This window comes from Lactuca virosa, chromosome 4 (assembly GCF_052849685.1).
Source record: "Lactuca virosa cultivar CGN04683 chromosome 4, Lactuca_virosa_CGN04683_v6, whole genome shotgun sequence".
In the NCBI taxonomy this organism is placed as follows: domain Eukaryota; kingdom Viridiplantae; phylum Streptophyta; class Magnoliopsida; order Asterales; family Asteraceae; genus Lactuca; species Lactuca virosa.
This window is the reverse complement of record NC_136429.1, coordinates 226,412,733-226,426,616: the sequence shown is the minus strand read 5'-3', so window position 1 is coordinate 226,426,616 and position 13,884 is coordinate 226,412,733. Positions and strand designations below refer to the sequence as shown.

General features: G+C 30.3%; 2 protein-coding genes across 2 annotated transcripts; one reads left to right on the top strand and one right to left on the bottom strand.

Annotated features, from left to right (window-relative positions):
- Positions 1-1,029: 1,029 nt before the first annotated feature.
- Positions 1,030-1,842, top strand: LOC145108046 (uncharacterized). Its single transcript, XM_079045034.1, has 2 exons — positions 1,030-1,444; positions 1,542-1,842. Exons 1-2 carry the CDS (start codon positions 1,146-1,148, stop codon positions 1,765-1,767), a joined length of 525 nt encoding a protein of 174 aa, XP_078901160.1. The 5' UTR covers positions 1,030-1,145; the 3' UTR covers positions 1,768-1,842.
- Positions 1,843-1,866: 24 nt separating this feature from the next.
- On the bottom strand, positions 1,867-3,820 carry LOC145108045 (uncharacterized). Its single transcript, XM_079045032.1, has 2 exons — positions 3,673-3,820; positions 1,867-3,539 (listed from the first exon to the last, which is right to left on the bottom strand). The coding sequence occupies exons 1-2, from the start codon at positions 3,734-3,736 to the stop codon at positions 1,984-1,986; spliced, it is 1,620 nt and encodes a 539-aa protein (XP_078901158.1). The 5' UTR covers positions 3,737-3,820; the 3' UTR covers positions 1,867-1,983.
- Between the last annotated feature and the right edge of the window lie 10,064 nt (positions 3,821-13,884).

The following is a 13,884-nucleotide window of genomic DNA, read 5'->3' as shown; positions in this document are numbered from 1 at the left end:
GAGTAGGGACGTGGATGATAGTTATCATCCCTATCCAATATCCGTCAGAGCTTATCCGCTTTACGAACGTGGATCTGTGTGTTTGGTCAAACCATCAAACAACCCAAATAAATATATTCCACAATTCTAAAATTATTTCGTACATTTATTTATTTCCTTCTTTAATATTTTTGGTAATGTATCACACATCTAAAACTTGAAACTGAACATACAAAAACTAAAACTTAATTCACCCTCTAGCTCTAAAAAAAGCCATTACGAATGCAATATCTCCAAAATATTGTAATAAATTCTCAATTCTACGGAATAATAAAATGAGAATATACATTTAGGATTAAGGAGAAGAATAAATGTATCTATTCATTTAAAAAATATTTTAAAATTTATCAATAATTTTATAAATTCTTCCAATAACCATCTATTCACAAGGACATTGCAAAGGGCTTTAGCAATGTGAAAAGGGTCTTAAGACTTCTCTTTTCTATCTTTATCCAAAATTTTGTTCCAACAATATGAAGTTTCATCTTCTAAAAAAGTAATTTTGTAAAATCTTTACCATTAAAAAACCTTCAAAAAAACTGTTTTACTAATAAAAAAAATAATGATTTTCTTAAAAATAAAATAGTTTACAATATTAGTTTTAAATTTCATACCAAATCGTAGTACGATTAAAATTTTTAATTTTTTTTGAAACATATCATTTTAAAACTTAGATATTAATAATACACATTCCCATTGACATTGCAAAATTGATGGTTATATAGAGAATTTTTTTAAAATTTAGATTAACATTTTAAAATTTTAAACCTTATTAATTTCAGCTATTTTTTGTTTTCTAAATTAAAATAAAAAGCGGATAAAGATAATAATTTGGCTAAATTTGATTCATCCATATCTTAATGATAAGCTCAGGCAAGTATAGCTAGACTTGGTAAGACACTAATGCTGTTCCCACGTGCCAACGATTGCTTGCCACGTGTCCACGCTTTTTTTGCTCTTTATCAAATCCATATTTATATGCTCCCCAAGAATGGTTCCAACCCTATCTTTGATCTGTGTTTCACAAACACTCAATTTCTTTGTTTCTTTGTTTTTCATACCCCATAATTCCATTTTCATTCCTTCATCATCAAAATCTAATTGAAATGGGTGAAGGAAAAAATCAAAACTATAACAAAGATCATCATAATCATCATCATCATCAGAATAAAAAATGGGATGTAATGGAAGAAGAAGCAGACAAGTATAAACATGAACATAAACATCCATGTTCTTCAAATGAAGAAGCTTGTTCAACAATCTCAGATGGATCATCGTCGTCCATAACGTGTTGTTCTTCATCTTCTTCATCTGATACAACAGATGATGCGTCTTCTTCTTCCGCGAATTCCAGTAGATCTTCCTTGTATGATCTATCAGACCTAATGTCTCAGTTACCTATCAAGTAAGTTCCGTTAATTTGCGTAATTTCCCCCCCAAATTTGATTGATTTTAGGTTACGATCTGTCATCTGTATACTGAAATGGTTGAATTTGCTGCAGACGAGGGCTATCGAAGTTTTATCATGGAAAATCAGACTCGTTTTCATCTCTAGCAAGGGTAACGAGCATTGAAGATCTTCCTAAGAAAGAACACAAAATGAAGAAGAAGAAGAAGAGCTACAGATCTCATACACTTCCTAAACCGATCATCTCAAAGAGAAAATCGAGAGGCTATTTGAAGAAAAAGTTTGGAAGTAGCAGCATGAAGAAGAAAATCGATGAGTGAGATTTGTGGCTTTTCCATGTCTGTTGTAGGCTAATCGATGTTTTTTCTGTAAATATAAAGCTTTTTGCTTCTTAATTACTTTTAACCAAAAAGAGCAAATTAAAAAAGTTAAATTCATTAGATTCAGAGAAAAAAAAAAGTTATTACACAAATCTAAGAGATAATGATGAATTGATGATCGAAGTTATTACACAAAAACAGCAGAGATTGATGTTTTCATGGAGATTTGATGGACCGATTTTGTAATCTGCTTGATCTTCTCATCGGAGATGGTGTAACCATGGTGGTCGGTTCTATTTTGCGCCTCTGTTTCTTGATTGTCTTCTGGTTAAACTCAACAGGATCTCCGGTTGAGTTCTCGATGTGAGAGGCTTTTGTTTCGCCGGAAAAAATGGTTGATTGGATCAAAGAATTGCTTTCTCCGAACACAAACTCGCCTAGCAACTCGACAGATGGTGGATGAATGTGACTATGTTCTTCAGAAACATCTTTCTGTAAAGATGTAGATTTCATCAATGGTGCTTCTTCTTCTTCATGAACCCCAATTTCTTGTTCAAGAACCCTAATTTCTTCCGTTTCAGCGTCGTGATTTGCTCCGGCGACAGTTGGTGTTACCGGAGGTGAGGATTTCATCCATCTTGAATACATGACACCGAAAGATGATGTGAGAATTAACACGAAAAACCCGATTACACCTGCAAGATTTAGATCAAAACTTTCCGATTGGATAGTTTCAGTTTCTATTTCTGCATCATTGATTTCCTCCATTTCTTCTTCTGCAATTTCTTCGATTTCATCGGAATCTGCTACCAACGTCTGATCATCATCTTCAACTTCTCTTTCACCCTCTACATCATAATTCTCCACCATTTCTTCTGCAATTTCGTCGTTTTCATCAAGATCTTCATCTTCTGTCCACATTTCACCATGAATGACATCTGCTTCATCATTTTCTACATCAATATCAGCTCCTAATTCTTGCAACGAATCAGAGGTTTCTTCTTCATCGTCATGAACGCCAACCATATCTACTTCCTTCAATCTTCCTACCACTAATTCCGTTTCCATTAGCGAACAACTTCCAACTTGAGAAAAGTTTAAACCTGCAACTCCATAAACATTACTCCAAGTTTCTACTGTATGAAAAGGGGTTGGAGAATCCATTGAACATATAGCTTGGGTAGTATAGATTACAGCAATCACAACAGCGATAAACTTCAAAAAGCCTTTCAAATTCCAGAATCTCTCATCATCCCCAAACTCAATCTCTTCTTCTTCTTCTTCTTCTTCTTCACATTCACCTTCGTTGTTAATCAAATCTAGGGTTTGTTCTTCTTTTTGAGAACAAGAATCAACAAACCCATACGAATCTGCCCCTAATTCCATTCCAGGAGCTTCAAAAGAATTACTACTTCTGACACTTTCTTCGTTTCCATGAAGAACAGATACCATCCTACGTCGATTAGGGTTATAACGTAAGAACTTAGGCCTCGGTGAAAGGTAATTGTTAACAGGGTCATAAGGCTTCTGGACATGATCAACAACAACAGGGGATTTCACAGATTTTGAATCGAAACTAGAGGATCTTCGGAGACTTGGTTGTTCATTAACATCTAGGGTTTCGTTCCTTTCACCCAAGATTTTCTTTTTAAGAACAGTAGCTTTGTTAGTTGTGCAAATGGTGTGACTCATGAAATTCTTGGTGGGTGATTGTTTCTTTAACCTTGAAGCCATTTCTGGGTTCAGTTCATTCTCGTTGTTTCCTCCTGCATCTAGATTTCAATTTTCCAGATATCATAAACAAAAATTCAAATTCAAATTCAAATTAAACTAACAGAATTTAGGTCAAAATCAATACGATTACATTTCTACAAATCATAAGAAAGAGATAGAAAGAGAGCTTACAATTGAATGAAGTATCAGTAACCGAAGAAGGTTTAATGGAGTTTGATGAAGTGAAACTATCCATAATTTTCTAGAACTTTGATTGTTGTCAAGAACTGATCGATGGAATTGAGACGGAGAAAGAGGGGAAGACGGGGATGAAAATATGACCGTTATTTTTGTTAGGCGATGTTTATAAAGATTAAAGATTTTGAAATAAGATTCTTTTTTGACCGTTGGAGGGGTGTAAATGAAAAAACTAGAAAGTAGCCTATTCTTGACCACAAGCTCGAATCAGTGGAGCCTGTGTAACATAATGGATCATCTATATTTTAATAATATAAATGAACCCAAGCCCAACAACCCAAGGCCCAATAACTATCTTGAATTAATGGGCTCAATATTGTAGTCATATTTTACTGTTTCTTGGATTTAATATTTATATCTTTATCTTAGTTTGTCTGGTAAATTTCATGTAGTTATTGCTCTTTTGAAGTTTATCTATTTTTTCTTTTATCAAAAATAGTATCAAATCAATGCATACAACTCCCACTGATTGAAAGGAAACAAAGATCACGATCATATTCTAGATGAATCATTGATAACTAATAGTAAAATTTTCCAACAAGACGATTATAAGTATCCAAGACCAAACCAATTGACTTCCGTTGACGAAGACGATATTAAACAAAGATGATCGCCGCTTTAATTTTTAAGTTAAACCGAATTTCTTAACTTTTTTATTTTGATATTTTTATGTCGATAAAATGATTGTATATAGGATTGGTACCAACAAAATGTTAAAAATACTCTTTATTTTTTTTATCGAAAAATAATAAAATCCAATTTTAGGGTCCTTTTAGGTGGATTATGAAACACTCATCATCTAAGCTGGTTAAATTTGTGATTGATATAATAAACGTTTCATTTATTTTAGAAAAAAAAACATTCTGTACGGAAAAATAAAGTACTAGATATTAGATCCCGAACGGTCAAATTCATTATATTAAGACAAAATTGCAAAAATGTCTCTGAGGTATGTATTTTTTTGGGGTTTTAGTCCACACCACGATTTTTTTGGATTGATGGTCCTTTTGAGCTAGTTTCATTGCACATTTGGTCCCTCAGTAAACTGAAATGACGATAATACCATTGGAGTATTTATTTTCTATTTTTCTTTCATTTTTTTTAAAATCAAATAATTATTTATATTTATTTAATTAAAAAATAAGAGCGTCTCTCTCTCTCTCCAAATTAATCACAACATGTTTTGTTCTCTTGGATCACACTTTACATACCCAAAAATCATCCCACGTTTAGAGAAGTATATACTACATTCTGCAATTCTACATACAACCCAAGTTCAGTAGGGGTTCTTCTTACAAAGATACACCTAAAGAAGACGAACACGTCTAAAACAACCATGATGGATGCTTACACTTGAGAAATGATGGAGCTACATACCCTCATCGCTAGAACCCTAGAAACGAAAGGGGTTCTCGCCAAGATTCAAGTAAAACCCATAAACTGCCGTCTCCAGCAGGCCATCCTCGCCGATTTCAACATATACATGCACCGATTCAGTGATTTAGGGCAAAAACAAATTGTATATGAACAGAAGTGGAGAAGATAAACCTATGGATGGACAGGGGATGATGGGTATGCAAAATCAGAAGCAAAACGTGCAATTTATCATATTAGAAATCAATCCACAAAAGAATCTCGGAATTGTCGGCCCCCTTTATCTCCTTCATCTCACCCTCCCCCCCCCCCCCCCCAGGGAGGAATGACGTAAGCAATGACATAAAAAGCCATCATTATTCAAGACATGTGGCCTTTCACTACAAGAAAAAGGAGCTCCTGTGACTAAGTTTTTAGAGATTGATTAATCAGTCTTGGAAACTATGCATTTGGAACTGATAAATTAGTCTTAGATACTATCTGAGACTGATTTTAATGTTTGAATCATTAGAGACTGACCAAACTTATTTGATACTAAATTTCAGTCCCTAGTATGTTTGCGTCGATTTAGATTTGGTGTGAAACACATTGGGGACTAAATTTCAGTCTCGAATAGTTTAGCGCAAACTTTGACTTCGAAGCAAAAGTTATGTGGGACTGAATTTTAGTCCTTATTAGACTTGTGTTAGTTTTGACTGTGCGTGGAACTTATTAGGGACTGAATTTCAGTCATTGATACAGGTAAACCAATTTATCTTTTGGATGAGAAACTTTTTAAATACTGAATTTCAGTCCCTAATAGACGTGCATTATTTTATTTTCAACTGAACACTTTTAACTGGCTGTATTTTAGTATCTAAAACTGATTCTCTAGTCATAGATGTCATATATTAGAGATTGTTTTAGTAAACCAACTAAATGATTTAATAGATGAATCAAAAGTAATATGATTCACAAAAAATTACCCAAAAAACACCTTTATGATTGACATTGTTGTAAATCAAGTAAAAATTCATTTTTAGGACAATTTTTGTGAAAAAAACAAAATCATCACATAAATAAATCATCAAATGTAACTTTGGATTTTTTATTTTTTATTTTTTTATCTGTGAATCTTGTTATTTTTATGCATCTAATGAATCATTTTTTTTTGGTTGGCCAAACAAATATGTAGATTGAAAAATTCTAACCTTCTTACCAAAAATTTATTTATTTTATTGGATATATATATATATATATATATATATATATATATATATATATATATATATAAAGAAAATTCAAATTTTTAAAAATGGAAGTAAATTCAAAAAAGTTAAAATATCGTAATATGAGGCCCATAAATTCAAAAATTTTAAAATTAAAGATTATGATAAATTCTAATTTGCCCTCTTTTGCCGCTTCTCTTTTCATATATGTCGTCTTTTTTTTTTTCAAAGTTCCTTAATTTTCAAGATCCCAAATCTCAATATAGGTTGGAGATGCGTTATTTTTTTTTCATATTAAGCATTCTACATCTAGGGTTCTGATTGTTTCCTTGTACTTTAATGGGTCACCGTTTCGTCTCTTCGACGCCTCTCCGCACCTCCACCCCAACTTCGTCAAATCGCATTTTATCCCATATATTCGTTTTGTTCCGCTACTCCGCTTGTTCATCCTTTAGTCATCGTAACTGACCTCATCGTTGTCCGCTTCTATAATTAGGTATGTTCTTATTGCAACCCTACATCTTCAATCTCACTACCAATACCATACACAATCGTTCTTAATTTTCATTCTCTGATTCTAATTATGATTCTTTTTTAAATGGCCATTGCCCATCGAGATTACAGTTAGAAGAATGTGGAGTAGGCTTCTGTTAACTGTTCATAATTCATTGTGTATCTTTTGACATTTCATTGTTTATACTCGAATTTAAGAGAACACGTCCGAATTGAGTCTGTGACTGTGGCATGACCTCCAACTGGACCTGAGGTTTGTGTTTGATTTAAAACTGATAACTGATTTAATGTATTTCCAGTCGATTAATGTCACTAAAGTTGAAATTATTGAATGGATTATATGGACGATTAGTTATAGGTTTCAAATTTTCAATCAGATAAGATGATGGAATTAGGAAAATTATATCTGTAAATTATAAAATGTGATTATAAGGTATTGACATATTGTATTAAGATTTGATAGGTAATTACTGCAGAGAAAAATGAGTTTAATATGGTAGATATTTCAACCACATTGTCGATTGCCAAGTGACCTTTTGATTATGTATTGCAACAAGCCAACAATAGTTATCTGCGTTTTAAATATATGTGTTTGAATATGATATCAATTTTCAAATGGATTCTTGACAATTTATTCTTCACTTTTCCGTATTTGCAAAAAGAAAATTGGGAAAGAACGTAACCTTCTGCACATATAGTGATTGGAATGCCAACTTTGTCGCCTACACTTGTAAGTTGTGACAAGAAACTATTTTTTTTTTTTGTATTTTTAAAGTTTGATTTACTTCCTTTGCTCATAAATTTTGCATTTTTTGTACTTCAATATAGACTCATGATAACATTGCAGAGTGAAGAAAGGAGATAGGGTCGGTTGTAATTGTTATGGGGAAATCTATTTTTTTGTGTATTTAATTATATGCATAGAAAATGCCAAGTTGATATATAGAAATTTAGAGATCTATTATCGGTAATTATGGTTTATTATATGCACCTAATCATTAGTTTGATCAAATAGATACAAGTGGGTGATGTCATTTTTGAAATCCGGACAGACAAAGCCACCCTTGAATTTAAATGTCTTGAAAAAGAGTATATTTCTCTTACTTTACCTCTTTATTTAGTTATATTTTCTATTTTTTCTTTTTAAATCAAAATTACGATCAGAACATATTTTATGTATTAGGCTACTTTCAAGTCTTCTCTAACATGTTTTATGTGATGTCTTATGTATATGGTAGGCAACTACTTGTAAGTTGGACAAACAAGAAGATCAATTATGTAAAGTTCATATACAAGAGACTTTCATGTTTCTTCCTCGACAAATACCTAGTTTTATAGTTTTATGTTTTGAGTCTTACTAGCAAAACATTTAGATTTGTTAGTTATTCAAGACATTCGTGTTTCCAATATTGAGGATATTGTTGTTTTAGTAGTTAAATTTTAATTCAAATAATAATATTATATTTTATATTTATTATTTTATATTCCATATAAATTAGGGACTAGTATGATATAAGTGGGGTCTTGAAGGAAATATATTGAACTCTGCACATGATAGTATCAAAAACTAATATTTAGTCCTTAAAAGATAGTATCAAGACTGATCCGACATAAAATTGAGATTTCAATGAAACATATTGGAGACTGAATAATAATTATAAAGGGCTGATATTCGGTCCCTAAAAGGTGGAATCGGGGACTGATATGACATCCAATCGGGGATTTGAAGAAAACAAGTTGGAGACTGAATGCGATATTATCAATGACTGATTTCCAGTCTTTGATACTTCGATGTATTAGGGACTGATTTTCAGTCTTAGATACATAAAATATCTGACTATCTAGGACTAGGTTTCAGGGACTAGTTGGGGACTAGCTAAATCAGTCCCTGATTCTTATCAGAGACTGAATATTGACCATCGGAGACTGATCATGTCAGTCTCTAATATCCTTTTTTCTTGTAGTGTTTCAATATGGAAATGATTTGTTATTATGTGTCGGTAGAATAATAGAATAATTATTAAGTGTATTATTTGATGTAGCATAAAGTATGTAAGTCCCTCAATAGTCTAGGGGGCTATAATGTAAATATGTTTGTCATATTGCAATCAAACGATTGCAATTCAATTATGTACTTGGCTCCTTTGAGCCTATAAATAAGGCCTTTGCCCATATGGAATAAATAAGCTAAGTTTGAGTGTTTAAGACTTGAGTTGATCTCAAAGTTCTTCCTCTGTTGAAATAGTTGTTCTATTTCTGAATAGCAGAGCCCTATCCAAATATATTCATATAATCCAAACAATCCATCGTCAATCCATCCCGACGCATCATTCAGGTATAATTCTATCATAATCTTTTTATTAATTCCGTCATGTCGTTAAATTTGGTATCAGAGCTTAGTAACGTTCTTATTATTATTTTGAATATCCAATCTTTCGTTAATAAGAATATATGCATATGCAGCATCATAAACATGATAATGAATATTTTACATATCTCTTCATAAAAACTCATATTCAAAAATCATCGTTATTAAAAATCAATAATAATTATCGTAAGAAGGTTTTAATATCATTATAAATATGTCCCAAGAAATAGAAAATTCACCAATCATTATTAATAACGAAGAAAATGAATCTGGATATATTTTTGATGCTTTAATTAACAAAAATAACATTAATAAAGATGCTATAAAAAATCAAATTTTACACTATCAGAAAAACATAATTTTAAAAATAACTCATTAAAAAATTTATTTTCTAGAAAAATATTATATATTATGGAAAAATTATAGGAGAAGAAGCAATACCTATAGAATCAACTCAAGGAAATATTATTATACCCATAATAAATAAACAACAAATTAGAAATAAATTATCTAATATTAAAGAAGCAGATAGAATAAAAATTGCTTATATTCATATAGCAACTATTCAAGTAATTTTAAAAAGTACTTTTAGCGATTTAGATACGCCAATAGAATTAGAAATCAGAGATGATCGTATAATTAATAACCAAGAAAGTATTATTGCAAAAGGAAAAGGTAATTTAATCGAAGGAAAAATAAAATTTGATATTAATATTCAACTAGGATTAAGTCTTAAAGATAAAAATCTAAGTAATAGTATTACTGTACGATATAAATTATTAAGACAAAATTTTATGATAAAAGGTAATCATCCGTTTACTATTACATATCAAATAAATTATGCATATTCAATGAAACTAATTTTCACTTGAATCACCAAATATGACTAATAATAGAATATTCAATGAAACTAATTTTCAACCAATAATAACTACTCCGTTAATAAAAAGAAGTCCAATTATAGAACCTCCATTTTCAACTATAATGGGTAGATCTTCTATCTCGGAATGTCAACCTACAACATCTAATGAAAAAAACGATGAAAAATTAGAAGATATTAAAGAAATGATTAGATCATTAAGTTTAAGAATATGCCAGAATCATCTAGTAATTCCCTAAAATATTTTAAAACACTTGAATGATCATATCAAAATACAAAACCATGTATACTAGATAAAGAAATGATTATAGAAATACCACAAAACTTACCGCAAGGAACAATATATAATATTGGTCTTAATTCTGAAGAAGATAAATCAATAGGAGATAAATTAAATATAATTAGTCAAAAATTAAATAATATTATAGAAGTAGAAAGTTTAATTGTATTAAAACAAATTCCTGAACTATTACAAAGTTTAACTCAACAGAAGATATTACTTGAAAAAATATTTAAAAATAAAAACTATTAAAGAAGAACCACTTAATGAAAAACCACTACTTAAAGAAAAACCACTTACTATCAAACGACCTTTCACATGGTAAAATAAAAATTATGAGTAATAAAACCCAAGTATATTGTATTTACGATAATAAATATAAAGTTGATCTACTTAAAAAATTATGGAAAGATTTAGAAAAATCTACAAAACATTTAAAAGAAAAAGAATCTGAAGTACACGAACTAATTTCTAAAAACAAAAATTATACTGCATATCAATTAGTTAAGATTGGAAGATTAAAAATTGAAATTAATCATTTAAAAATAGTAATAAAAAATATTAACAATTCAATTAATTTTCTTTCAGACGCTTTAATAATTTATTAAAATGAATTCGAAAGTACAAATTAATTCTTCAAAAGATAACATGCTTTGGACTAATATATTAAAAAACCATTGGAAAATAAACTCTAATATCTCTAATACCATTCAACATTTAAAAAATGCTTTACTATATGAAGAAAACTATTTGTTAAAATTACAACCAAAGAAAAAAGAATACAATAAACAACTAAAAAAGATATCTCGATTAAAAGAAGGAATTAAGAAATATAAAAAATCACAAAACCGTAATTTAGAAACAATACATAATGTTTCAACTATACTAACAAACACAACTTGTTAATATGAAAATTTCGCAAGAAAAATCATTAATTAATAGAAATTTATAAACTAACCCCAATGAGTAAAAGAAAAACAAATATTAACCCAAACAGTATCTTTATTACAACCAAAATACAAGATAAAAAATTAGTTTCGTATATAGATACAGGAGCTACTTTATGTTTTGGAAGAAGAAAGATATTAAAAAATTGGGAAAAATTAGAAAAACCATTAAAATTTACAATTGCTGATAAATCAATTCACAAAATTTGGTTCGTAGGAAGAGATATAGATATAGTAATTGAAAAGGCACCATTTAAAACTCCAACTATATATCAACATGATTCAGGAATAGATTTAGCAATAGGAAATAATTTCCTTAAATTATATCAGCCATTTATACAAACAAATGATCATATAAGTCTCAATCATCCGACAAACGGTATCATGAAAACTGCAATTATCAAACATTATGATCTTATTAAAATAATCAAACAAGAAATTGGTTTTCAACTACGCATATTACTAACATTTGCTAAAGAAATTGCTGAAAAACAACTTGAAGAAGTATGTAGCGAAAATCCGCTAGATCATTTAAAAAATAGAAATAATCAAGAAATAATAATATTATTAAAAAACCCTAATGATGAAATTAATGTTCCAAATAAAATTCCATACAGTATAAAAGATGTTTCTGAATTCAAACAGGAATGCACTGAACTATTAGAAAAAGGAATCATTCGACCTAGCACGAGTCCTCATTCTGCACCTGCATTCTATGTAGAAAATAATAATGAAATAAAACGAGGTAAACGAAGAATGGTAATTAATTATAAAAAGATGAATGATGCTACTATAGGAGATTCATATAAATTACCACGAAAAGAATATATTTTAGAAAAAATAAAAGGAAATACACATTTTAGTACATTTGATGCAAAATCCGGATGTTGGCAATTACGCTTACATGAAAATACGAAACCACTAACCGCTTTTTCATGTCCTCCTCAGAAGCATTATGAATGGAATGTCCTTCCATTCGGCTTAAAACAGGCACCATCAATATATCAGCGATTAATGGATGAAACTCTAAATGGTTTAGATCATATTTGTCTTGCATATATTGATGATATAATTGTTTTTACAAAAGGAAATGAACAAACACACATTGATGCAGTCATCAAGGTTTTACAAAGAATTAAAGAAAATGGTTTAGTTTTATCAAAAAAGAAATCAAAACTTTTTCAATCTACAGTTGAATATATCGGTTTAAAAATTGGAGAAAATTGTCAATTATCATTAACAGACAATATACGAGAAAAATTAAATATGTTTCCTGATAAACTTGAAAATAGAAAACAAATACAACGATTTCTTGGTTGTTTAAATTATATTGCAGAACAAGGATTTTTGAAAAATTTAGCGAAAGAAAGAAAAGTTTTACAAAAGAAAATATCAGAAAAAATACCTTGGTCTTGGACCAATACAGATACTATTTTGGTACAAAATATAAAACAAAAAATTCAAGTTCTCCCTACTTTATATAATGCAAAAATCGACGATTTCCTAATTGTAGAAACAGATGCATCACAAGACACTTGGGCAGGATGCCTAAAAGCAATTATACGTGGAAAGGTATTATTGGGTTTAGATAGTGAGGGAAACCTCATATCTAACTCATCAAAAGTATACAATGATAAAGCATACACTGGTATGAAAATACCATCCGAAGTAAACAATGATAAAGTATACAGTGATATGAAAATATCACCAAAAGCATACACTGATACAGATGTATCATCTGAAGTATTAAAAACAGATAAATACGAGCAAAAACTATGCAAGTATATATTGGGAACATTTTCCCAAACGGAGCAAAATTACAGCACACATGAACGAGAAACACTAGCATGTCTCAGAACATTGAAAAAATGGAAAGTCGAGCTTCTACAAACAAGATTCGAGTTACGAACAGATTCCAAGTATCTACTTGGATTTTGGCGCTATAAACTACAACAAGATTATTGCCGTGGACGATTGATTCGTTGGCAATTACAATTACATCAATTTCATCCTTATCCCAGATACATCAAAAGCGCAAACAATCATATAGCAGACACTTTGACGAGAGAATGGAAGCCATCATGAAGCAAGAACAACAACAGTTCAAAAAAGCATTCATTCATGAAAGAAACATTGTGAACACCATTAACGTCAGCCATGACACAAGCAAACATTATTCAAAAATATGTATTTTCAGAGGCGGGAGGAATGACGTAACCAATGACATAAAAAGCCATCATTATTCAAGACATGTGGCTTTCAATATGGAAAGGATTTGTTATTATGTGTCGGTAGAATAATAGAATAATTATTAAGTGTATTATTTGATGTAACATAAAGTATGTAAGTCCCTCAATAGTCTAGGGGGCTATAATGTAAATATGTTTGTCATATTGCAATCAAACGATTGCAATTCAATTATGTACTCGGCTCCTTTGAGCCTATAAATAAGGCCTTTGCCCATATGGAATAAATAAGCTAAGTTTGAGTGTTTAAGACTTGAGTTGATCTCAAAGTTCTTCCTCTGTTGAAATAGTTGTTCTATTTCTGAATAGCAGAGCCCTATCCAAATATAT